Source organism: Narcine bancroftii, chromosome 7 (assembly GCF_036971445.1).
Source record: "Narcine bancroftii isolate sNarBan1 chromosome 7, sNarBan1.hap1, whole genome shotgun sequence".
In the NCBI taxonomy this organism is placed as follows: domain Eukaryota; kingdom Metazoa; phylum Chordata; class Chondrichthyes; order Torpediniformes; family Narcinidae; genus Narcine; species Narcine bancroftii.
Genome location: NC_091475.1, coordinates 14,258,224 through 14,282,923, shown reverse-complemented (window position 1 = coordinate 14,282,923; position 24,700 = coordinate 14,258,224). Strand labels below are relative to the sequence as shown.

Sequence of the window (24,700 nt, the reverse complement as noted above, 5' to 3'; positions counted from 1 at the left end):
CAATGCAACTAAATAGTCTTGCAACACCAACCCTGAGATAATCAGCTGGGAAATCCTTGCTATTAAACGGTTCATTCACGTATTGCTATGCATGTGAACCTTTACTGATTACAATACCTTGTCACATGACCTCCCCAGCAGGATTGAGATGGGAAGTGATCTCTCCTGCCAGTCTTTCCACAAGTGAGGCTGGCGCGCGATTGGTCCTCGGAGTTCACATGGACAGGCCCTGCATTTGTAAGAGCCCACCACATGGAGCATTTCCTATTTTTTTGATGAGGATCTGTTCTGAGACCCCAAGTCTTTGTGATTTTTATAAATAGCCTAGATGAAGAGGCAGAAGGATGGCGCAGTAAATTTTCAGATGAGTTGTGGAGTTGTGGATGGTGCTGAACATTGTTGTAGGTTACAAAAGGATATAGGCATGATGCAGAGTTGGGCAAAAAAGTGGCAGATGGAGTTCAATCCAGATATGCATTTTGGAAAGTCAAATCTGAAGGCTGAGTACAGGATTAATTGTTGGTCACTTAAAAGAATGTGGATGAACAAAGGGACCTTGAGATCCAAATCCATACATCTATCAGAGTTGCCACAGAGGTTGATAGGATAGTTAAGAAGGCCTATGGGATGTTGGGGTTCATTAGTGGGGGAGTGAGTTCAAGAGCTGAGAGGTCATGTTGCATCTCTACAAATCTCTGGTGAGACCACACGAAGGCATTGTGTTCAGTTCCGGTCTCCTCATTATGGGAAGGATGTGGAAGCTATGGAGAGGGTGCAGAGGAGATTTACCAGGATGTTGCTTGGATTTAGAAATGTCTTGTGAGGCAAGGTGAGCAGATATGGGACTTTTCTCTTTGGAGTGACGAAGAATGAGAGGAGACTTAATAGAGGTCTAAAAGATTCTGAGGCATAGACAGGGTGGACAGCCAGTATCTTTTTCCAATGGCAGGATTAGCACACACCAGAGGACATATGTAAGTGAAGGGAGGAAAGTTTAGGGGAGACATAAGGGGTAAGTTTTTATGTAGAGAGTTGTGGGTGCCTGGGATGGTGGTTGGGGCTGAAACATTAAGAGATTCTTAGACAGGCACATGGATGAAAGAAAAGTAGAGAGGGTTACAAGGTAGGAAGGGTTTAGTACTTTTATTTTGGTAGGAATATATGGGTCAACACAACATTGAGGGCCAAAGGGTCTGTCCTGTGCTGTAGTGTTCCATGTTCTATGTTATTGATTTGAAGTTATTTCTCTGTGGATGGATGTTACCTGACTTACTGAACATTTCTGCCGAATGCCGGAAGTCCTGACCACGCGAGAATCCTGACTTTCTGAAAACTCTCAAACGTTTTTAATTTAGCGGGCTTTTGTGTCTGTGAATGCGGGCATGTGTAAGCACCACAGACGCACAGCACCAACAAGCAACTACTTTATTTTTCTTTAAAACTGCTCATGCCGCATTTGCTAATGAATAACCTTTCAGGATTTGCCTGTTCGTCTCTTCTTTATTCCTCCTTAAATTTGAATTTTAAAAGTACTGCCCGAGAATCCAGAGAATCCAAAAATCCAGACCAAGTCAATCCCTGAGCAGTCCGGGTTTTCAGACTTCTACTGTATTTCCGTTTTTCGGCATGTGCATCTTTTTTGCGTTTGATAACATTTTCAAGTAACTTCCTCCTTACTTAATTGATTCGGATGGCTTGGATGACACTGGTGTAAATGCTCTTGATTCTTGTCATGTAGTCAGGCATGGTTTGGGTGTGTACAACAGTGCTGTAGGAACTGTATGTTCTTCCACCCAGTGATACAGTAGTACCTCATCATAGCATGTGGATCATCGGAAAACAATCTTGTTGAAAAAAAATTCTTAACTGCCGGACCTGTTCTTCTACTGGGCCATAATATCTCCATTGCAATGAGTTGATTGGCAGGCCTTGCGCCATTAGAACCTGCAGGAAGATGTGTTGCCTGATCTCCAGTATAAGCGCTGGGCAATCTCAGCCAACCCCTCTCAACCCCAAAGGGGACATTTGGAAATCATGTCGGACAGAGCAACAGGACTTTTGAATGGGCACATCTGGAAGAGAAGTGGCAAAAACTTCACTGTTACCTTCAACTATCAGAAAAGTTATAGACCCAGTTCTGACCCTTTCATCTTCCAATCTGATAAACAAATATAATAATTAACCTCTACTTTCTGTCTGTTGTCACTTTCTTATCTTCTAATGCCTTCCCTTTTTTTATTGGCCACCTCAGTCTGTTCACCAGCCTTTATAGGAGGATTGTTTCCTGAAAAATCCATACAGTATGTGAGAAACACAGGTTACTGATTAAATAGTTTATCAGGGTCAATAGGTGAAGTGTTATAACCTTTTACTCAACGTTCTTGCAAGAGAGGGTGTCCTTCAGAGAACCCACACTCACTGATATTCAACAACCTTTTTGTACATTTCTTTGTGTTAATAACCACTCCTTTGTTAATTTAATTGGTTAGTTAACTGAGTAATTGATATGTTAGTTTAACCTATCAAAAGCTGGTCTGCTCCTCATCTTAAAACCCACCCTTGTTTACTTCTCCCATTCCCATGATTTTTGAGACCCCAACTCTTATTTATTCTTATCTTTATTTGGTATGATGCTTTGTCACATGTTCCCATTCTTTCGCATTTTTTTAAATGTATCAAGTTGGCCTTGCCTGCAATCTTTTGCAGGAAGTGTCCTTTCTTTGTATTCTAGCAGACATCCCCCCCCCCCCCCCCCACCTTTTCTTCTCTCACGTCTCATCTCTGTATAGCCATTGTTAACACTGATTATTACATTTTGCTGCACAGTACTTGGGATAATTCTCACACAGAAGACATAGATTCAGAGAATGCCACAGCACAGAAACCTATCCATTCTTTTCTTAAATGTCAAAATTGAGCCCACGTTCTGCACTTTAGCGGGCAGCTCGTTCCATGCTCTCACCACTCTCTGTGTGAAGAAATTCCCCCTAATGTCCCCTTTAAACTTTTCCCCTTTTAACCGTACCCCATATCCTGCAGTTCTTTTCTTGCCCAACTTCAGTGGATAAACTTGGTTGCATTTACTCTATCTATACCCTTCATAATTTTGAATATCTCTTATCAAATCTCCCCTCATTCTACCTTTCCCTGTAACTCATTTCCTCAAGCCACGGCAACATCCTTGTAAATCTTCTCTGCATTCTTTCAGTCTTATTGATGTATTTCCTGCAGTTAGGTGACTCCACGTTCAATAATTCAAAAGATTATCTCACATTTCTAACATTAGCAGTATTTTGCTCATAATAATCCACATGCTTTGCTAATATCCTATGAAATACGAGTTTGATTCCCAATTTTAACTACATTTAAATACATTTGTATGGAGTAAGTGTGAATGTCAAAATTTTGAACAAAATGAACATACATAATCAACTGTGTCAAATGCTTGGGCTGATGGCAATATCCATGCAAGTACCAAGAAATAATCGTTTCTGGCAAGAATCTGTAATTGTACAGATATTCAATGTCATTTCTTACTAATCAGGCCTCTACTCTTAATCTTCTATATGTTACTTTCATTTAATAACACTTATGAAAGATTGTGGCACAATATATAAGTGAGCCAGATATTTTTGGTCTGTGCTGCCATTGAAGTGCTTGGATGCTACAGCAGGTCAATTCTCAGTGAATGCCTCCTGTCCAAAACCTTTCCAACCCCAACATGTTAAATTGGATTGTTCATTGAAACATGCAATAAATAGTTTTGTTTTGAATGCTATATAGGCAAGTCAACCTATTCAGGTAGTGCAATAATAAAGCAAAAGTTCAGGGCCTAGTGTTACGGAAAGTCATAGTGCAGAGTGTGGAGAAAAATACAATTAAAACTGTGCCCTGGCATCATTTTTTTTTAAAAACAGTGAGTCCATTTAAAAGACTGACAACAGCAAAAAAGAAACTGCCCTTGAATCTTGTGCAAGTGTTCCATCACCAACTGGTGTATGGAGGTGCCCAGGACAGGAAAAGACTACAGAGAATTGTGAACTCAGCCAGTGCCTTCATGAGCATCAGTCTTCACTCCATTGAGGAGATCTACAAATAAACTGCTCCTCTAGCAGCTTATTTGTTCCACTTACTATGTCATATTTAGACCTTTTCTAGTTGTCAACTAGTACCGTAGAGTCATACAGCATGAAATCAGGCCCTTTGGCCCATCTTGCCCATGCCAACCAAAATGTCCCCTTCACATAATGTAGTATTCCAGTCTGAGATTCCAACCATTTTAGACTTCTCATGGGTATGTCCTCACTTGTCCAGTGTTTCCTCATTGGGCAATCTGCCAATCCTCTCTCATCAAGCCCTGACCTTGTTTAATGAATTCCATTTATAAGTACTTCTGATTCTAGGTCCCAGCAGAAGGAGTCAAATTTGTTCAATATATTGATCATTTGAAACCGTTCAGCAATCTCAGTGATGTTTAATTCTTTACATTTATGTTTGCAATAAAGTGTAGAGTGAATGCTTCAGTAACTACATTTATTTCAAAAATATATCGAAACCACAACCATTTATACAAATAAAAGATATTTAATGTTATAAACTCATGTTGGTATACAAAAACTATACAATATTCTGCATTCAGATAACCTTATGGCATCAAAATAACTTCAGACCTCATTCAATTTAAAACAATTTTGAAATTCAGTGCAGATATCCAGCTGCAACATCATTCCCAAGGTGGGTTATAATTTATGTATAAAAATGAGTCCCCTTCTATCCTGTCCCAAAGTAAACTAACATGCAGAAAGTTTTATTTTTGAATTAAAGTACTGGTAGTTCAGTAGCTAACTGGCATCTTCAATTGAATGGTTTAAATTCTGCATAGATGCTACTTTTTGATAATATGTGACAGATTTGAGGTAATGACAGGGGATAATTGTAATAAAAAAGGATTTTACATTCATTGCAATAATTTGTTAATTAAAGAGCAGTTCCACTAAATGAACATCTATTTCGTGGAACCAACTTGCAATCCATGACTTAGTCATACACAAGTTAATTTAATTTTCCATTGAATAACCAACAGAATGAAGGGAAAGTGTTTTAAAAGTGCAGAGAAGTATTAAAACCATTTGCTGCATCCCAGTTTAGCAAGACAAAATAATTAAATATTTGCAGAAACTTTAGAATGCACGAGACAGAATTTTTTTTTCCCCCCTCACCATGTTGCAATGACAAGGTTGATACCCTCCGAAATCTGCGCGTTTGTGCAGACCTCAGAAACTCTAGTCGCCTTTCACAATGCCCTTGGCAGCAAAGACTTTAGGAAAACAGCTGCCAGAGACTTGTGTTGTTATGTTGCAACATCTAAACCTTGATTTTTAAATGATATCCACAGTATTTCAAGTGGATATTTTAGAGAAGCATTACCACTTAGGTACAAAAAGAAGATGGATACTTTTGAGTTTATAGACTGCAGATGTGAAATTAAGAAACATTGGTAATCTTCTGCGAAATGTTGTTTACATGTTCCCTGATAGGTGCTAAGCCAGCTTAATACTCTCATGTTTGTTTAACAGAAAACTGACTTTCATTATCTGCTTGATTTGGCAGGGATATAAACAAGTGAGAATTCGGTGTAGTCTGAAAACTATATACACCTTTGTGGGCCTGAATAATATGCAATCAAGCAAATCACACCTACCTGAAGCCCCTTCTTAACATAGGAATCTGATTGGTTTCATGTGACAGAAGCATTAAATAGCTGCAGGTGAAAGATAGAAAAAGGTAGCAATGTGCTTTTGGGAGCGAGCCTCTGAGCACGCAAGTATAAGCATCCCACTTTATGGCGAATCTTTTGGCCTGAAACGATAATAACAACCTTCCCCATGGCGTGTTAAACAACTTCCCGCTGACACAGGGTGGCTTGTAACTACAGCTCATCCAATTAGAAGAAAGAAGCTGGTTTTATAAATTTGGAAATTCACAATCAGAACAAAAAAGACCCACATTGCTAAACTAAACTGATGATATAATTGATTAATACTGCACAACTCCATGAAATGAGAGGACAGTTAAAAGTTTGTCACCAGTCATATCTTTGGCAAAGCAAGATGCCTCTGTGGTACCATTCCTCATTATGCAACCCACTCGGTCTCCCACCACAACAGACCAGATCAGAGCGAAATTTGACTAGTGCCGGTCACATCCACACTGCTAGCAGTTTCGGCCACACAGTCACAAGTAAATGCATCAGTCCTCTGTGTCTGGCTGCACTCCAAGCATTGCATGAAGTTCCTCCGCTGAGTATCCCAGCAGGTTGTGCAGATCACAGACAAAGCGGTAGACATATCTCTTGCCTGATGTTTTATGGATGATGTTCTTATCGTAGTAATAACGCAGTCCTCGGCTGAGCTTCTCATAATTCATTTTGGGTTTGTTCTTGCGCTTTCCCCATCGACGAGCAACCTGTTTTGCAGCAGGAAATTAAAGGGCTTTTAATTTAGGTCTACAAATGCAGGAACCAATAGTTTACTATGGGAGAGGAGTAAGTAATGGCCAGCAAATTCTCTTCTAAAGGTGGCACTTCTTTAAGAATTACAATTAGTTTCTCAGCTGCTTCTAACCAATTCCTCTACCTAGTCTTTACTAAATTTCATTCTGTACGGGGAGAATGAGCAGGTTTAACTTAGTTGGCGCAATGGTGTTATAGCGTCAACGACTCAGGTTTGAATCCAGTGCAGTCTGTAATGAGGTTGCACGTTCTCCCTGTATCTGAGTGGGTTTCCTCTGGACGCTCCAGTTGCATCCCACCCTCCAAAAATGTACAAGGTTTGTAGGTCAATTGGGTGTAATTGGGTGGCACGGGCTTGTGGGCTGGAAGGGCCTGTTACCGTGCAGTATGTCTAAATTTAAAATTTAAAAAAACATCAGTGTTGCCTTGAGCGAAACATGGTTACTTTTCCAGAGGAGCGCCTTAATTTGATTCTGATCTCAAGGTTATGTTATCACCAGGTATCATGGATTGGTGGGGGAAGGGGAGAGGAGAAGTAAGCAAGAGCTATGCAAATTCTTGCCAGGGACATCATTTACTTTTGATTTTGACACAAATGAAGTTTGAGAGAAAAATAACAAATACATATTGGAATATCGGTTCATCGTTCTTTGAAAATGAATTCTCACGTGGATAGAGTGGTAAAGAAGACTTTTGGTATGCTGGCCTTTATAAATCAAAGCATAGAAAATATTAGCTGGTAGGTGATGTTGAGACTGTTCAAGGCACATTTGAGGTCAAATTTGGAATACTGTGTGCAGTTCTGGTCCCCTAATTATAGGAAGGATATCAATAAGGTAGAGAGGGTGCAGAGAAGATTTACTAAAATGTTGCTTGGATTGCAGTATCTAGAATACAAGATTGAGTAGACTGGGTTTTTATTCATTGGAGCGTAGAAGGTTGAAGAGGGATTTGATAGAGGGATTTAAAATTATGAGGGGGATAGATAGAGTAGATGTGAATAAGCTCTTCCCCTTGAGGGTAGATGAGATTGGAACGACATCAGGGATAGGAGCTAAAGTTTAGAAGTAATGTGAGAGGGGGCTTCTTCACCCAGAGAGTGGTGGCTGAGTGGAATGACCTTCTGGAAGAGGTAGTTGTCGCAGGGTCAGTTTTGTCATTTAAGGGAAGGTTGGAAAAGTGCATGGATGTGAGGGGGTTGGAGGGTTAGGGACAGGGAATGGGTAGGTGGGACTAGAGATCAGTTAAATCGGTGCAGACTAGAGGGGCTGAGATGGCCTGTTTTCATACTGTAATTGTCATTTGGTTATACAACATCTTGAAATGTCCAACTTAATTAAAAACATGTTTGATGCTTCTTATTTAAATGGCCTCTCCATAGAAACAAATTAGCATCTGCCTCAGTTGGAAATGATCATATTTTTTATCTTCTCTGAAAATAACCCTTAGAATTGGACAAGTGCACTGTGCTTATTTTGCTATTATGATGGTGTGATCAGCCTGCCCCATATATTTTCAAATACAGATTCTTACTTCATCAGGATCAGTCAGTTTAAACTCCCATCCATCACCAGTCCAGCTGATAAACGTCTGGCAAGATTTATCGGTCAGTAATTCCAAGAGAAACTGCCAAAGTTGAATGGGTCCACTTCCTGTACAAATAAGTTAGAGATGCATGTTTAAAAGATACATTTTTGATGCCTTGGATCTGAATTTTGGACATTAACTTTTGCCAAAGGTATTCAATTTTCATTATTTATGGTATAAAGTAAAACTGAAATTATGTGTATGTGAGCAGGAAGAAATAAATAGCTTCATATCTCACAGGACAGAAAGTAACGTAGCTTACAACATTACAATTGCTTGTCACCTAGTCAAAGCTAAACAGGATAAAATAAAAGTAAAATGGCTGATCACTGAGTAGAAGAGAGGTCATATACTTAAGGGCAGAACATTGGGATAGCAATAGTTAAAATTAGATATTTTTTCTATTGAATTAGTTTGCTTCTGACAGTACCAATAGGCCAAATACAGGGCCTGGCCTTTCTTATATGTTTAGAACCCAAGATCGTGTTATATGGCGAGCTCTCCACTGGCCACAGAGACAGAGGTGTACCAAAGAAGAGGTACAAGGACTACCTAAAGAAATCTCTTGGTACCTGCCACATTGACCACCGCCAGTGGGCTGATCTCGCCTCAAACCGTGCATCTTGGCGCCTCACAGTTCGGCGGGCAGCAACCTCCTTTGAAGAAGACTGCAGAGCCCACCTCACTGACAAAAGACAAAGGAGGAAAAACCCCACACCCAACCCCAACCAACCAATTTTCCCTTGCAACCGCTGCAACCGTGTCTGCCTGTCCCGCATCGGACTTGTCAGCCACAAACGAGCCTGCAGCTGACGTGGACTTTTACCCCTCCATAAATCTTCGTCCGCGAAGCCAAGCCAAAGAAGAGAACACCTAATAGGAAACTATCAAATATGATTCTCTTACCTGTGAATCCAGCAAGTACTGCCGCAGGGATGACTGCTTTCTCTTGCTCCAATGGTTCTTTCCTCTCTTCAATGTAATCTTTGAATGAGATATTGGGTTTGTTCGGACACAGGGAGTGGGTGTAATCATCTTCAAAACTATCCTGTGAAGGAACACGTTGCACATCACTTAAAGATGACTGACTGTTCCAAGATTTCAGAGGGTTTGTACCATCAAAGCTGTCTGCACTTTCGAGAGAACTTTGGTTTCTGGTCTCAACTGAAAAATAAGAGTGGATATTTAATATTTAATTTATTAACAAATTATTCATACTTTATTATGTATTAACACTATCAATCTACTAATAATGTATTGAATTATTAATAAATTATTAATAATGCATTAATCTTTATTCAAAATATTTATACATGTTTATGTTATAATTTTCTGTATACAAGTGATTATTATGTGCTGTGCATTATGTGTGTGCATTGTGGTCCAAAGAAACAGTGTTTCATAAGACCTTATCACATAGGAGCAGAAATAAGTTATTCAGCCCATCAAGTCTGCCCTGCCATTTGAACGATGCCCTGGCTAATCATGAACCTATCAATCTCTGTCTTGCATACAGCGAATGACCTGTCCTTCTCAACTGCCTGTGGCAACAAATGCCCCAGATTTGCCACCCTCTGGCTGAAGAAATTCCTATGCTTTTTTGTTCTCAGCAGACACCCTTCAATCCTGAAGTTGTGCCCTCTTGTCCTGGACTTTCCCACCATGGGAAACAACCTTTCTACATCTACTCTGCCTTTTCAAAATTTGAAATGTTTCAATGAGAGCCCCTCTCATTCTCTTAAATTCCAATAAATTCAGGCCAAGAGCTGTCAAACCCTCCTCAAATGATAACCCTTTCATTCCCTTATGAATGTCCTTTGAAGCCTTCTGTCTGGTTGTACAATTAGAGGAAAATAAACTTGAACTTTTGAGGTAGTGGTTCCCACCAGTAACCCAACATTTCATCACCATCAATAGTTTCCCTGCATCTTGCTACCACAAGATCAGGCAGTTTACTTTCCACCCCATTGCACAGATTTCCTCACACCTACTCACCAGGACCAAGTACACCCATGTGCAAATTGCTGCCATTCATTTCCTTTTGTGGCATGGAGTAGTAGCCCATCTCAATGTTATTCAACTGAGGGTTAGCAAGAATTGTAAAGTCGCGATTCAGGCTTAGAAAATCCTGGTTACTTAAATCCGATGAAATCTGATGCAACTCCGAAAGGAAACTTCCAGTAAAATCAGAGACCTGGCTCCCGCATTGGGGTTGATGAGAGTTGAATTCTAAAATATTTAAGAAAAGAAAGATAGTCAAGTATGACATATAAACTGCCTCCTGCCTTTTCTTGACTGGGAATCAGCCACGATATATAAAAAAAAACCCCAACCTTCATTCATATTAGAAGGTAAAATACGATCTATTGATCTTCTATGGTGGCTACCACCACTTGGCTTCTACGTATGTACTCCTCCAGTTTCATTCCTTCCATAACCCACGACAAGCCAGTTGAGCTAATTCAGCTGACTGCTGCTTGGAAACTTGGATGAACTATCGGCTATGACCTCACGCAGTCAAAGACCAAGCCAAACATCCACAATTTTCTCAGCAACTGCAAGCTGAAAACTGGCTTTCAAGAGGTCAAAGTATATTACTTCCAAAAAAAAAAGATCGTTTATTCTGGGTCAAGTGAACCACTTTGGGTCAATCAAAGAAGACTGATTAAATCTGTGCTCATCTTTAAGTTTTCTCTGAGCAGACATTAAGAAATCAAATCTCTACACATATGAAAAAGGTCTTGAGAAGTGTCTGGCAAATGTCAGACCAATTCTATAAACAAAATCAATTTATAGAGAAACGCAAGTGTTTTCTTTTTGTGGGTTTCTTTAAAACTTTGCTTGAAGTTGGCATTCCCCTAAAGTAAGAAATGACAAAAACCTACGGGATCAACAATTAGATTCCGATTGCTTTAGATCACCTCAAGTTAGGTAACTTTAGGGTCTAAATGCCACCACAAATTAGTTAGGTTCAACAGCAAAAATCTGTACTAGCAGTTTTATTCTGAAAAAAATCGGTGCAGTGGATTTTAGAAGAACGAAAGTCATAAAAAGAACAACTTTTCTCCTGTTATAATTTCTTATTACATGGAATTGGTCTACTTGGACTAATGAGCCATTATCAGAATATACTACTCCATGGATTGGAAAGGACATACCAAATGAATTATTATCCACCCAGTTTGAGTTTCCACTGTTGAGGGCAGAGCTCCCAAGGTAGTTCAGCTGCGATGATTCCTGGTGATCTAGAATGATAAAAAGAGGATACAAATTATTTTAAAGGAAAAAGGCAAATGGAGTACCTCAGAGAGATCACGAGGACAGACCGGATTCTAAAATCTCGCACTCGTAAAAACTTGTTACACCTCTCACTTGACAGGCTCTTCAGAAAAACCCAGGAAATGGCAGAGTCAATGTTTCAAATCTGCAGAAATCAAAATTTTGGGGAAATCCTTTTGCAGAAATAATAGAATCCTGAACAAGGGAATAGGAATCAGAGAAGGTCCAACTACACAAAGGGGCTTCAGTTTCCCCTTCACTCTTTCATGGTTCTGCATCAAAGCAACTGCTGTGACGTACAAGTGGATGCCAATAACAATGATCTGAAGCAAATGGTTAAAAAAATTAACTTCTGCCTGTGTGCAGCTGGGCCTCTTAAAAAAAAATTAAAGCCTGTGGACGACCCATGCAGCTTTGATACCCAGATTCAAAAATAGCTTATCATTTTGTGCTAATCTGTAGTTGTCGGCCATGACGGTCTGAAGGGATTAAAAGAAAATCCCATTCAGCAAATTTTTTTTTTGCTCAAACAAGTTAGTGAAGTAAATTAGTCCTCTGGAACCTTGTAGATAAAACCTTATAGATAGAGAGCCTGCAATATATCCAGTTTATTTATACAGTGAATCAGTGAGTTGTCAGAGTCTAGAAGCTATAAAAGGATCACTGATGTTTGCTCTTCTACCAAAGTGATGGTAGTGGTTGAGGAATTGACCACTGGGTGTAAAGAAGGTGTTCCCACTCCATAAGTACTGTTTCTGGAAGAGAATGTCGATGATAATTGTGATTTTGCTTTTTAATTGAACTGTCACATCATTTATGGTCAGGATTCATACACACACACAATAGACAATAGGAGCAAAAGAAGGAAAAATATTGGATTTAAAAATAGAGCAGGTCCATCAAACAGTTGAAAATTACGTGGTTTCTCTTGAATTAAGAAATTCTGTAATAATTTTAGGTTATTTGCTACATGCTTTTTCACACAAGGTGTTTTTACCTTTCATGAGCTGTTCCAAGTGTTCCCAGAGAATGTCTCCAATGAAGTCAGGTGCCAACTCTAGAAAACCTTCTTTTCCAAGGTGACAAAGAACTTGACCAGTCATGTAGAACTTTTGGAAGTTGACATTCTGCAAGCTGAACTCATTCACAGCCCAGTGCAGCCATTGATTGACATGCTCTTCCGTCCAAACGCAAGGGTCTGGCAAGAAGTGAAAAATGCAAGTCACTACAAAGCTCAGGAAAATCTCCAGTTCAAGGTACACTAATAATTGGTCCAGTTTCTCCAAGAACAAATTCTTTGATTGCGTCTAGGATCAGTTCAAATTTTCTGTACAGTGGCAGTGAGTGAATGAAGGCAGAGAAGAGGTGGAAACTCTCGGGATTTAGTGCAAGAATAACAACCGAAATCTCAATGTGGGCAAGATGAAGGAGATGATCGTGGACTTCAGGAGGACTACCCTCCGCTACACATCAATAACACTGGAGAGAGTAGAGAGCAACAAGTTCTGTAACCTATCGTGGACACATCATCTCCTCACTTGTCAGGAAGGCGCATTGGCAAATGCACTTCCTGAGAAGACTGAAGTGGGCAAGGCTACTGGCCACGCTCATGTCAACCTTAACAGGAGCTCTTTCAAGAGCGTCCTGGCCGGCTGCATCACAGAGTAGTGTAGTTGCTGTTGAGAATTTGATTAGAGGTCAATCCATAGGCCCATAAGAGTGGTAGAGGGGATCACTGGGGTCATCCTATTCCCTCCCCCCCCCCCCCCCCCCAACATCAATATGATCTACCAGGATTGTTGTCACCCCTATCAGCCTGCACATAGCGTCTGTCAGCCACTCCTGTCAGAAAAGAGATACAGGAGTATCAGAGCTAGCATCACCAGGCTGATGAACAGCTTCCCGGGGCAGTGAGAACGCTGATCAACCAAAGGAACTACTCACACTAACCAACTGAGACTAATATTTACTAAACAAGGTTTACTTATCCATTTTTATATATGTATATTTGTCCTGTGTAGGTTTTATCTGTCTGTCTGTACGTTATGACTGTTTGTGTGTCTGTATCTGCATGTTTTGCGCTGTGGATTGGAGAAAGCTGTTTTGTTGGGTTGTACTTTTGCAATCGGGCGATCATAAACTTGAATTTTAGACACTGCACAGTTCTATATGTCGCTAAAAAAGGGAAGCAACTTTGCTGAATCTAAAAGGAGAAAATGAAGTCAATTTCTTTCAAGTTCTTTCCATGGCACTTCATTCTGCTGAATGATCAAGTCAGGAGTTCCCTTCGAGGAGAGTTCACTATTTATAACCACACTTCTCAGAAACTGTCACTCTACATATCACAGTAAGTACCCACCATATGCTTCCACTTCCCTAATGAAAGCAACACCCAATTTCCATCTTAAATTATTTCACACTATAGGTTAAGCATATCCTCTTTGGTCAGTCTATCTTTATTGAATGGCAGAATTCTCATTTAGCTAACCGTACCACAGCTTGGAGACAGAGAGAAGCAGCGCAGAACCAAGCCTTTCAGCTCAGAGTCTGCACCGACCAACCATCTATTAACACCGTCCCTACAATATTTTTCATATATGCCCATTATCTCCTCCTGGGTTGTATCATGCAAGTACACTTTAATTTACAGTGGCTTCCAACCCGCATGCCTTGGGAGATGCAGAAGGAAACAAGAGAACCTGGGGGAAACCCATGTGGCCTTAGAAGGAGAATAAATACAATCCACACAGACAACACAAGAGATGCAGGACTGAACCCACATCTCTGGCATTGGGAGGCAGTAGTTAGACTAGCTGCACCAGTGTGCTTTCCTTGCTGCTTTCAGGCTCACTGAACAAATTAGGTAGCTCTCCCTTGTTGCAGATCTATGGTCTTAACGCTCATTGAGCATGTTAGATAGTTCAGAGCTTACCTCTTGTAGTCTGATTGACCACTCTTTTGAGCTCTTGTTAACTATAAATGTTCTGTAAGTGCATGCATGGGATGGGTGTTACTAGCCAGGGCACCATTTTCCATCCCTCGTCACTTGTGGGAAGGCGGTGGTGGGGAGTCACCGCATATTCAGACATTGTGGTGATGGTATTCAGTGGCTGCTGGGTAGGCAGTTCCCGTATTTTGACCCAGCAAGAAAAAAAACAAAAAAAAGAACAGGCTATTCTGTAATTTGATCACATATTAACTGTGTTTGCACATCATGCCTATCAATTATGGGTCATGTGAGAATAATACGAGTCAGGTACAAGGTAAATGCAGTGACTCCTAACAAACTCTTACCTTTTGGAATGGCAAGGCGTCGCTGCTCTTTGACAAAACCACTGAAGCTCTCCTTGAGTGCCTGGCTCATCACTGCCTTACTGACAGGTGTTAAGAGTGGAACTTCATTGTTTCCAATATCTGCAGCAAGAGACAAAAACAGGCTGTGATCAGTAACAAGTTCCACCATGAAAAACCCTTCTCTCCCCACAAGTTCTACATTTTAATATTCCTCCCTTTTGCAACTGTGACAAGGGAAAGTTGCATTTCAAGCATTCCACATAAATATTTAACTTTGCTGATAAATTGGATACATCTATCTGACTAAATAAATAGATGCAGTTTTAAGGTAAATATTTAAAGTAGTTGGCGTTCCAACCATTGCACACCAATTTAAAAATAGCCTCTTTACGTTAATAAGTAAAAACACAAAAATGCTGGAGGAACTCAGCAGGTCTCGCAGCTTCCATAGAACGTAAAGATATACACCAACCTTTCAGGCCTGCGTCCTTCTCCAAGAATTCTACCCTGAAGAAGGGCTCAGGCCCAAAAATGTGCCTGACCTCTTTTGGACGCTGCGAGACCTGCTGAGCTCCTCCAGCATTTCTAGGTGTCTTTACTGCAATCACATTATCTGCACACTTTCATGTTTCACTTCACGTTAATGATGTCAGTAATTAGGAAATGAAGCTGGATGGTGCAATATTGTTGTTCACTTAATTTGGTTTAGTTTAGACATGCAGCATGTTAACAGACCCTTCTAACCCACGAGCTCTTGCCGCCCCAATATCCCAATTAACCTACAACCTCTGTACATTTTTTTAGAAAGGTGAGAGGAAACCAGAGCATCCAGAGGATACGTACAAACTCCTCACAAACAGCACTGGATTTGAACTGGGTCACTGGCGCTGTAATAGTGTTGAGCTAACTGCTACTCTGACCGTGCTAATTTACATGGGGTTTTGAGAGTTGGGTCCTCATAAACCTTTTGTTCAGACACAGTGCATCAAATTATATGGACATTTCCAGATTTCTTTCTGAACTCCTCAAAGTACTTTTGACCTAATCAAGTAATTCGGACACGTAGTTGCTGTTGTAATGTAACACACTTGGACACAGCAAGCTGCTACAAACTGTGATCATGACCAAATAGTATTATAGCAACATAGTGAAACCAGAACACAAGTGATAACTTCTTACATCTTCTTCTAAATAATGCTTCGTGGTACTTGAGGAACCCAACGATGGAACAAAATCAAAGACGATGGAACAAAATCAAAGACGATGGAACAAAATCAAAGACGTTGGAACAAAATCAAAGACGTTGGAACGACTCAGCCAGTCAAGCTGCATCTTTGGACCAGGCAGAAGAGTGGGTCAGTGACCAGCTTCAGAAATGGCAATGAAATATAGTTCATTTATTGCCCCTGAACAGAGGAAGGGCTAGAGCCCTGGTTTTGTTCTTCTCTCTTCCCCCCTCCTCTCCCCTCTCTTCCCCCCTCCTCTCCCCTCTCTCCCCCCCTCCTCTCCCCTCTCTTCCCCCCTCCTCTCCCCTCTCTTCCCCCCTCCTCTCCCCTCTCTTCCCCCCTCCTCTCCCCTCTCTTCCCCCCTCCTCTCCCCTCTCTTCCCCCCTCCTCTCCCCTCTCTTCCCCCCTCCTCTCCCCTCTTCCCCCCTCCTCTCCCCTCTCTTCCCCCCTCCTCTCCCCTCTCTTCCCCCCTCCTCTCCCCTCTCTTCCCCCCTCCTCTCCCCTCTTCCCCCCTCCTCTCCCCTCTCTTCCCCCCTCCTCTCCCCTCTCTTCCCCCCTCCTCTCCCCTCTCTTCCCCCCTCCTCTCCCCTCTCTTCCCCCCTCCTCTCCCCTCTCTTCCCCCCTCCTCTCCCCCCCTCCTCTCCCCTCTCTTCCCCCCTCCTCTCCCCTCTCTTCCCCCCCATTCAGGGATAATAAACTATATGCCATTGCCATTTCTGACCCACACTGCTGCATGGTCCCAGCTACTTGATCGCAGAATTCTTCCAGACTTTATTTTTGTTTCAGATTCCATAGTTCGTATTTTCCTGGGACAATGATGGACTAAACAATGCTGAATCTGATCATTCGGAGCGTTTGAATTGTAGCATGGAGCCACAAGGGGAAACAAAAGTTTATGTTTGAAAACTTTAGCTTTTTAAACTATCAGTTTGTTTCTTGAAGAAATACAAATGCCCTGTTAAATACAAAATTGCTTTCTACATCAAACATCACATTAATAAACTTCAACTGAGTTGCCTTATTATAATTCTTAAAATGGGGGAAGTTGCAAACCTCCCAATTCAAACTTGCATATCAATTTTTCCTAAACACACTCTAGCCATCTTTCCATAAAAAAAAAATTCCTAATACTCAAATGTAAATCTTTAAAACATTTTTGGGGTATCAAACAAGGAATTGACTGAAAAAGATATTGACCCCTAGGAAAAATATTCATCTTTATACAATTAACTCTACTTGCTAAAGTTGTAGGCAAATTATTCCACCTTTTCAAATCTTCTTTAATTTTATTAAGTAAAGGTAAATAATTCAGTTTGTATAAATTATTTAAGTCATTATCAATCTTAATCCCCAAATACTTAATTCCATCCTCTGCCCATTGAAATCAAGAAATTTTTCTAGATTGAGTATAATCATCCTTAACCAGGGGCATAATTTTACTTCTCCATGCTTTCTGAAGACTGGGGCATAATTCCAGTCATTCTGATAGCTTTTCGAATCCGTACCCAAGTGATCATGGATTGAAGCCACAAGAACGAAATTAAAAAATTAGCTAACCCATTTGGATATTCAACTCTGCTCAACCCAAATCTTCAGCTTGTACCTAGAGGCTTGATCTTTTAACAGGAAGTTAGAGAATAATCAAGAGCAGGGATTAATTAGCTACACCCCAATAGAGGCTGAATTCACACACAATACTCACAACTCCTGAAATGGCAGAAAATTAGATCTGACATCGTATAAGGACCTTGGGTCAAAGTGACCAATGTCAGCTCAGGAAGATGTGTATCTCCACTAAATCTGACACTACTACAGATCCTTATCCCTTTATCTGTGATTCTGAAAACTGAAAACCTCAAAAACCAAACATTATTTGACTGGATGTGAGCTGAGAACGCGGCCCGAAGAGCACAGAGGCCCAGCAGGGGTAAGGAGAGCTGGATCCCACTGAGCCGCCGGGGCCAGAGGGCGAAGGGACCCTTTTGGTGAGCTCCACAGCCCAGGAGGAAGGAGGAGAGAAGTGAGCCGGTGCCAAGGAGAAGCTGGTGCCAGAGGGAGAGAAGTTGAGGGAATGCCAGGAAGCAGCCGAGCCTGAGCAGCAGCAAGAGCTGGATCTGACAGAGCAGGTAATGGGAACCCTCCCCCCCCCCCCCCACACCCGGCAACCAAGCCGGTGCAGAGTGTGGTGCAGCAAACAACACAAAACTCAAAAGACCGTACGACAGGCTTTAATCAGCTTAAAGTAGAAAGCACCAAAAATATGTGTAACTTCCAGTTCCATGTGCCAGCTCAAGCCTTTATAGGGGCTGGTGATTGACAGTAAGGTGGGCCAGCCTCCCAGGTTACCTAACTGTAGGTACAATGGTTTCCCCCTGCAGAAGGCCAGGAGGAGTGCGGCTATAGTGGTGGTTATATCACTACACAGAGGGACGATAATGGAAAGCAGCCCAAAGGGCAGCCGAGCTGGACCAGAAGGAGTGAGACAAGGGCACGGCAGAGCCCGGTGGGGTGAACCTCTTTGTTTCAATGCGGGATCAGTGGCCATCTTTGCTACCCATAATCCCCAGCTGGAACTGCTCTGCATTTCCCAGCACAGGATTATGGGTAACGAAAATGGCCATTGCTTGCTGAGCCAGGTTCTGTGCGCCATCACTCCATAAAAAGAGCTCATGTTTTGCACGAATCTGTATTGCCGCCATTTTAATCCATAATCCAGAATAATCGAGTACTGAGAAGTGTCCAGTCCCAAGGATCTTGGATAAAAGGATCAGAACCTGCATCTTCTACAAGGAAACCAACATTCCATGTGCATCATTCTATGAAAAGAAAAATATGAATATTTCCTAATCATTGAGGGGTTTTACCATTTAATAAGGGAGACATGCCAGTTGGAACCTCTTGCACACTCTGCTCTTCATCCAAATGTGATAGGAAGTCATCAAGTCCCGTATCAAATGGTTCATGCATGTCAAACGCTGACTGGCGCTGGAAAAAAAAAACCCAAAGTCTTTAAGAAATATCAACTGTATTAAATTTACAAACAACTACTTCTCCATGCCACTTCCTATAAGAGCTTTGTAATTAAACAGTCATTGAAACCAAAGAGTAAGAAATGGAATATCAGTGTTTGACTAATTGATGTGTTGTGAAAAGCAGGAAGTTCTAAAAACTCTCAACTAGAATCTGTGCGATGAGAAATAAAGTGACTTTCACTTCATTTCACAGATGCTGCCCGACTTGCCGAGTTCTTTGGTTTATTACTTCCTCGCTCTCATTGCTGGATTTTTAGAGATAGAGTGCAGTACCAGGCCCTTCTAGCACACAGAGCCCAAATACACCAAAGTGACCAATTAACCTGTACGTCTTTGGAAGGTGGGAGAAAACCGGAGCACGGGGACACTGAGAGAATGTACTAACACCTTACAGACAGCGGCAGATTCAAACCTCGCTTGCTTGTGCTGTAATAGCGTTTAGCCACCTGCTCTGCTAACTGCTAATTTGTCTCTGCTCTATAAATCACAATTATTGCTAATATTCTGTGGTCAAGATCTTAAGTCAGTTTGTAAGCAGGGTTTGAGCTTGCACCCTTTATGCAACTGAAAGTAACATGACAGATCTTCTAGAATTAAATTGAGCAAACAAAAGCAATGAAATGTTGATTAATAAAACATGTAGATTATGTGAGCAGTTTGTACCATTAAACTGAATAGGAGTCGTTTCCACCCCCATCCCCAAGATATTTGAAGTTACTGCATGTTCACTGGACACACCCACACATTATATAAACTAGAAAGCAAAGAATTTTACAGAATTACTCATCCAGTCGGCTATTTATTGTAACTGAGGAACATTATGCACTCCCATTTTCTGATTAATGAAAATGCTTGAAATTCAGTGGCTTTAATCCCTTGACTAAAATACCACAAAATAGAGAGGTATGCATAGCAGAAATTGTAATGACTTGAAACACTGTTTGAAAGATCAGTGGAAGTAGATTTAATTCTCACTTTTAGAAGGAAGTCTAAACTGGATAGCTGAGATGTCAAAGACAGACTGCGTTACAAGGCATCTGATGGTGTAATGTAGTTCTATGAACACAGAACAAAGAAGGAAACATGCTGTACCAGGCTTTCTAAGAAACACTAGGCACAAGCATTATTTTCTTTGCCTAGTTTGGCAAACATCTAGATAATTTAAATTTTGAATTGATAATTTGTCCAACTCAGTGTTTCAACTAAAACCAACCCAAAGAAATATTAATCAAACTTAAGGGAAAATGCTCATTCCTGTGGAATGGTTTGCATACTTTCATTGTCTAATAAGATCATCTTTGAGAAAAAGATAGAAAATACACCTTCACTGGTCCTAATGAAAGAATCTTTCAGCAACTGCATTAGATTGAACTAGAATGTTTAATTCAGTGGGAAAGAATGGGTTCCACTACAACCAAAACTAAAACCAATGCAACCAACGTGCTTAGCAGACTATATCAGAACACTGAAATCAAAAGTGAAATTCTTTATCAGACTTTTCAAATCAAAAATATGGTCTGAAAATAACGAGAATGGCCATCAGGGGAAACATCAGGGGTAAGTTTTTTTTAAAAAAACAGAGAGAGTTGTGAATGCCTGCAATGCATTGTCAGGGGTGGTGGTGGAGGCTGGGACATTAGGGCCATTTAAGAGAATCTTAATCAGGCCCGTGGATGAAAGGAAAATAGTGGGTTATGAGGTAGGGAAGGTCGAGGGTTTTTTTGGTAGATCGGTGCAACATTGTGAGCTGAAGGGTCTGTACTGTGCTGCAGTGTCCTAGAATTTAAAAAAAAATCATGATAATAATTTACAGATATTAACAACAGATTTTATTAATATGACACCACAAATTAGTATGATTTTCTGTGTAAATCTGGACTCCGGATATTCCCTTCTGACAACAGAATTAGATTTATTTCCGTGCTGCACATGACATTGCACATACCTTATAGTTGATTTCAATCTGAAGACATACATGGTTCAAAACAAAACCTATGCAGGCTGTAACACATTCTCAACAGGCTTATAGGTTTCGAATGTTACTTTATTTAAAGAGTATTGTAATATTAAATTCAGTTTTATCGTGTCAAACCTTACCTTAAGTATGCCTCGGGGCGCTAAAGCGACAGGGGCTTCCTGATCCCTCAAAAAATCACACATCTTGATCTGCGGATGTCAAAAAGAAAGATTTAAATTGGCATAAAATCTCCCATTTCTGGGAATGAGCTGCATTTTTGTTGGCATGTCATATTTACAATGACCCGATGAAGCGTAAAGCCAAGCCCTTTTGCCAATTGAATCACATTTCTTGACGGCTAAAATTGGAATGAGGTCCACTGCAGTTTAGATTACTTAAAGACAATTTGAATTTAGTGAAAAGTTGTGCAATACAAAGCCCCTTTATCAACCGATTATTTCACAACAAAGTCAATGTGTCATCAGAATCAAATCTGTCGTGCTTTTTAAAAAATTGGCATTGACCTTGACAAGTGTGGACATTACCAGATGTCATAATATTTTATTCTATTTACACCTGATGAATGTACAAGGTAGTTATGAGTCATTCAGGAGTTATGGTTGCAGATATGCCTATGTATGTTGGCTGGAACCCAAAAACCACAGCCTTTAATTTGACTTCAGGCTAGAACTCTCACAAGGTGAGTTTGTTCTGTCAGGGCCAAGGCAATGTTTTACAGTATTAATGCTCAGGTTAATCTCTAAGCTTTTAAAAATGTTTAAACTACCCTGAATTTATCTTTCCATGGTGGGCAAGATTATTCAGATGGAATTTTCTGGGCTAGTTAATTTTGGTTTGACTTGGCCAATTTTTTTTACCTGCTGAATACTAAAACATTACTTTCTGGAGGCAGCATCAAAGATTTTCCTGGAATCCTACAACAGAGGCTGTGTCTACTCAGCCCACTGGATTGCCGACAGAAAGTACTTTTCATCGGGCCCTCTATCCAGACCCTTCATTTGAAATTTATCCCCAGTTTTCTGGGGATACGCCGACTCTAGCCAAACCACAGTTGTGAGTGAAGGATACAGACTGACAAATGAACATGGGTCAGAGGCATGAAAGATCATTTTTATTGATATACATTGGACAGATTTTACTGATTATTTGGTATTGTGTGGGTGGAGATGCATAGAGGGCTTTGCAATGCCAACTAGTCTCTCACGTGCATGTTTTGGGGAAAGAGAATGTCGCTTGCATTATCTATTTCTGTTTCAACTCCACTATGAATGGAGGGCAAGTAGCTTATATGCACACTTTGACATTTCAATAGAAAAATTGTGGGGATGTATCCCGTCATTACTCAAGCAGCAGTATAAATCACCTTATCTCTCTAGCCTGCAGTTCTCAGACAATATAATTACCTTATTCTTCTGCTTTGTACACATTGTGGAGGTTGAATACATCTCTTAGACTAATCATATTTTATTGATCAGATTTGTATGGCCTCATACACCATTTGTCAGACAATCACAAGTTCATAATCAGTGTAATTAAATACCACCCAGGACTCAAGAATCTGGTCAAGATAACCTCTGCCAAAATATTAGCTTGATTAATGTTTAATCTACCAGACTGCACCAGAGGCAGGAGAAATTTAGATTACTGATCAATTTTAAGATTGTGACTGAAAGTAGGTTCTGGCAGGATTATTCATTAATTGACCCAACCCTCTTTGTCTCCTTTGAAGACTATCTGAAAATTTTGTTCATTGAACCTTCAAAACAAAACTGAATGAGATTAGTTGTTCCTGGGCAGCGGAGGGTGTGTCAAAGTACTATTTGCTCCGATGAGATCATGAAAATAACATCTCCAGATAAACCATGTCTCAATTGTACTGACCAGTCTTCCCTTACTCAGAGAAAAGCCTCCATCACCAAAACAGAATTTGGAAACAAACATGAACCAATAAATTGAAGAATCCGATGTGCTTTGATCTGAAAATAATCAAGGGAGGTAAATCACATCAGGTACTGGACCACTCTGCCCGTCTTTCCTCAGCAGCAGTTGATCATCAGGTAGTCAAAATGCTACCATTTAAAATTCCACCCAGGACCAGAGCGTACAATCGAAGCCAATTTTCCCATACTGGAGGAGTGTCAGCTGAGACATTAAGTTGCAAATTCAGATGATCTGCAAATGATCCATGACAATTTTGAAGAAAAGCAAGCCCGTTGAGTCCGGGCAAATATCAAACAATACTGGTGAAGTATTTCATGGCTTATGACACTTCAGGGAATCTTGGTGTCACATAGTTCATTAGTGACAAGTCTTCATAGGCCTGAAGACAACTAATGACATCAACACCAAGGAATGTGCTCTACAAATCCAAATTTTAGTTCACATTAAGGTGCAACCCTGGATTAGAGTATTCAAGGAGCATTATTTTCTTGTCCTGACCCTTTATTCTTGGGTGAAATGTAATCAAGAAATCAAAATAAAAGGATTACATTTTGGACATCGACTTTGCTACACATTTAAGAAAGGATATGCTTGTGTTGGAGATGGTGCAGAGAAAGTTAATTTGTTAGATCTGCAGGATGAAGGAAATATTTGACGAAGAAGGATTAAATAAATTGGATCTATGAAATTATGCACAAAACCTACATGGAACCTGGCAAGTTGGATATCAAGCGAATATCCCTCCTGTCATCTTAAATTGGGATAAAGAATCAGTGAAGAAGAATTACTTTTGAGGACTGGGGATATCTTAAGAATTCTCAAGCTTGGAGAGCTAGGGGTGCAATGTCATTAAGTACACTCAGGAGCAAATCCATACATGCACTCCACTCTGCAAAGTACAGATGGAAAATTATTTTTCATTAAGATTAAATCAATTACGATTTTTTAAACAAAGGGCTTGAGCTATGGAGGGTCCTGTCAAATTCAAACCAAGCAAGCAGACGGCCTGAGAAGAGATGACTCTTCTGGTAAACAAGTCTTTGGGAATTTGCACTTTTATATCGGTGCATTCTGCAAACCACTGCTGCTGCTACGTGCAATTGACTGGAGGTGAGCTCTTAAACCACAGAGGCTTCTATCACAGCTGAAAAAATCACCCACCCTGTATCCATCACACCAATGTGGGGCCATGAGTCGCGCTGCCGCACGGTGCAAGTGCTCCCATCCTGTTTTATATCAGCACCCTCCATTGTGAACGACGTTAAAATAAAGTTGTAAGGAGTAAAACACGAACGTCGGTAGACACCGCGATTGAAGTAAAAACCCAGCAGGTCAGGCAGTGTTAGTTAAAACACAACGGTGGAGAAACCCAGCAGGTCAGACAGTGTTAAAACACAAGTCCCCTTCTCCTTCAAGCTCCTGTGTAAATCACTCAGGAGGTGACAGCCACAGCGTGGCCCGTGAAAACAACTCCAGACTATTTCAGATCTGGGCCGAACCCGGACTCACCGAAAGCAGATCATCTCTGCCCCGATCTTCAAACCAAGACAAATCTCAAACAACAAGAGAGGCCGCTTGACCCACAAACTCCGCCCCACCCCTAAGACCGGCGACTAAATGTAGAGCCACATAATGTCCTTACGAGAGTCTTTGTTCTTAATATAATCCCACACTGAACGACGCGCCGATCAAAGCACGAAGAGGAAGCCCAATAGATCCGAGAGTGAAAGAAATGTATCAATTACCGGCAAGTGTTGCAACTCCGTGGAAATTCACCCCCCAACTCACTGAGGTCACGCTCTATTCGAGCAGGATCCAGAGCCTCGCCTTTTACATCAGTGCCCACCCCTTC

General features: G+C 40.9%; 1 protein-coding gene across 4 annotated transcripts; it reads right to left on the bottom strand.

The window, feature by feature from the left end:
* Positions 1–4,564: 4,564 nt before the first annotated feature.
* ets2 (v-ets avian erythroblastosis virus E26 oncogene homolog 2) lies at positions 4,565–24,700 on the bottom strand. Of its 4 annotated transcripts, none has more exons than XM_069888918.1 (10): positions 24,594–24,700; positions 21,027–21,095; positions 18,762–18,882; positions 14,672–14,791; positions 12,375–12,575; positions 11,257–11,343; positions 10,094–10,327; positions 9,005–9,262; positions 8,045–8,163; positions 4,565–6,465 (listed from the first exon to the last, which is right to left on the bottom strand). In XM_069888918.1, exons 2-10 carry the CDS (start codon positions 21,087–21,089, stop codon positions 6,250–6,252), a joined length of 1,419 nt encoding a protein of 472 aa, XP_069745019.1. In that variant the 5' UTR covers positions 21,090–21,095; positions 24,594–24,700; the 3' UTR covers positions 4,565–6,249. The 4 variants fall into 4 exon arrangements, with proteins under 4 accessions (XP_069745019.1, XP_069745020.1, XP_069745021.1 ...); XM_069888919.1 differs by lacking the exon at positions 24,594–24,700 and adding an exon at positions 24,491–24,585; XM_069888920.1 differs by lacking the exon at positions 24,594–24,700 and adding an exon at positions 24,358–24,422.

Coding starts and splice junctions, on each gene's coding strand:
- ets2 (XM_069888918.1), bottom strand. CDS start 21,089: ATGTGTGATTTTTTGAGGGATCAGGAAGCCCCTGTCGCTTTAGCGCCC. Junction 12,576..14,671: donor ACGCCTTGCCATTCCAAAAG/GTAAGAGTTTGT, acceptor ACTTCTTGCCAG/ACCCTTGCGTTTGGACGGAA. Junction 10,328..11,256: donor GGTGGATAATAATTCATTTG/GTATGTCCTTTC, acceptor TAAATATTTTAG/AATTCAACTCTCATCAACCC.